The sequence below is a fragment of the Penaeus monodon genome, chromosome 31 (genome assembly GCF_015228065.2).
Source record: "Penaeus monodon isolate SGIC_2016 chromosome 31, NSTDA_Pmon_1, whole genome shotgun sequence".
Classification (NCBI taxonomy): domain Eukaryota; kingdom Metazoa; phylum Arthropoda; class Malacostraca; order Decapoda; family Penaeidae; genus Penaeus; species Penaeus monodon.
The window spans coordinates 22,478,522-22,478,818 of NC_051416.1; the positions used below are offsets into that span (position 1 = coordinate 22,478,522).

Sequence of the window (297 nt, forward strand, 5' to 3'; positions counted from 1 at the left end):
CTCACACTTGACGCTGAGTGTAATATCCTCCGACTTCCCGTCACCCTCGATGTTGGAGGCGACGCAGTGGTACCTTCCCGAAGCCGTCCTCGACACGTGTTGGAGGACGAGGCTGCGGTTGCTGGTGATGACGCCCGCAGACACGTTGTGGCGAAGTTCCTGGTCCTTGGAGGGGGGGGGGGAGAAAGAGTAGTAGTATGGAAAGATTTTTGGGGGGGGGTTTCTTAGCTTGCGTGGGGGAGTGGGGTGAGGTAATGGGGTAGTGGGTGGAGGGTAGGATGGGTGTTGCCTGTGTAT

General features: G+C 58.2%; 1 protein-coding gene across 1 annotated transcript in view; it reads right to left on the bottom strand.

Annotated features, from left to right (window-relative positions):
• The window catches only part of LOC119592929 (nephrin-like), a gene marked incomplete at its 5' end in the record, with an annotated part of 119,178 nt that overhangs the window by 10,393 nt on the left and 108,488 nt on the right, over positions 1–297 (bottom strand). The window contains 1 exon segment of the mRNA XM_037941821.1: positions 6–165. Within this exon segment, the coding sequence (XP_037797749.1) occupies positions 6–165 (160 nt within the window).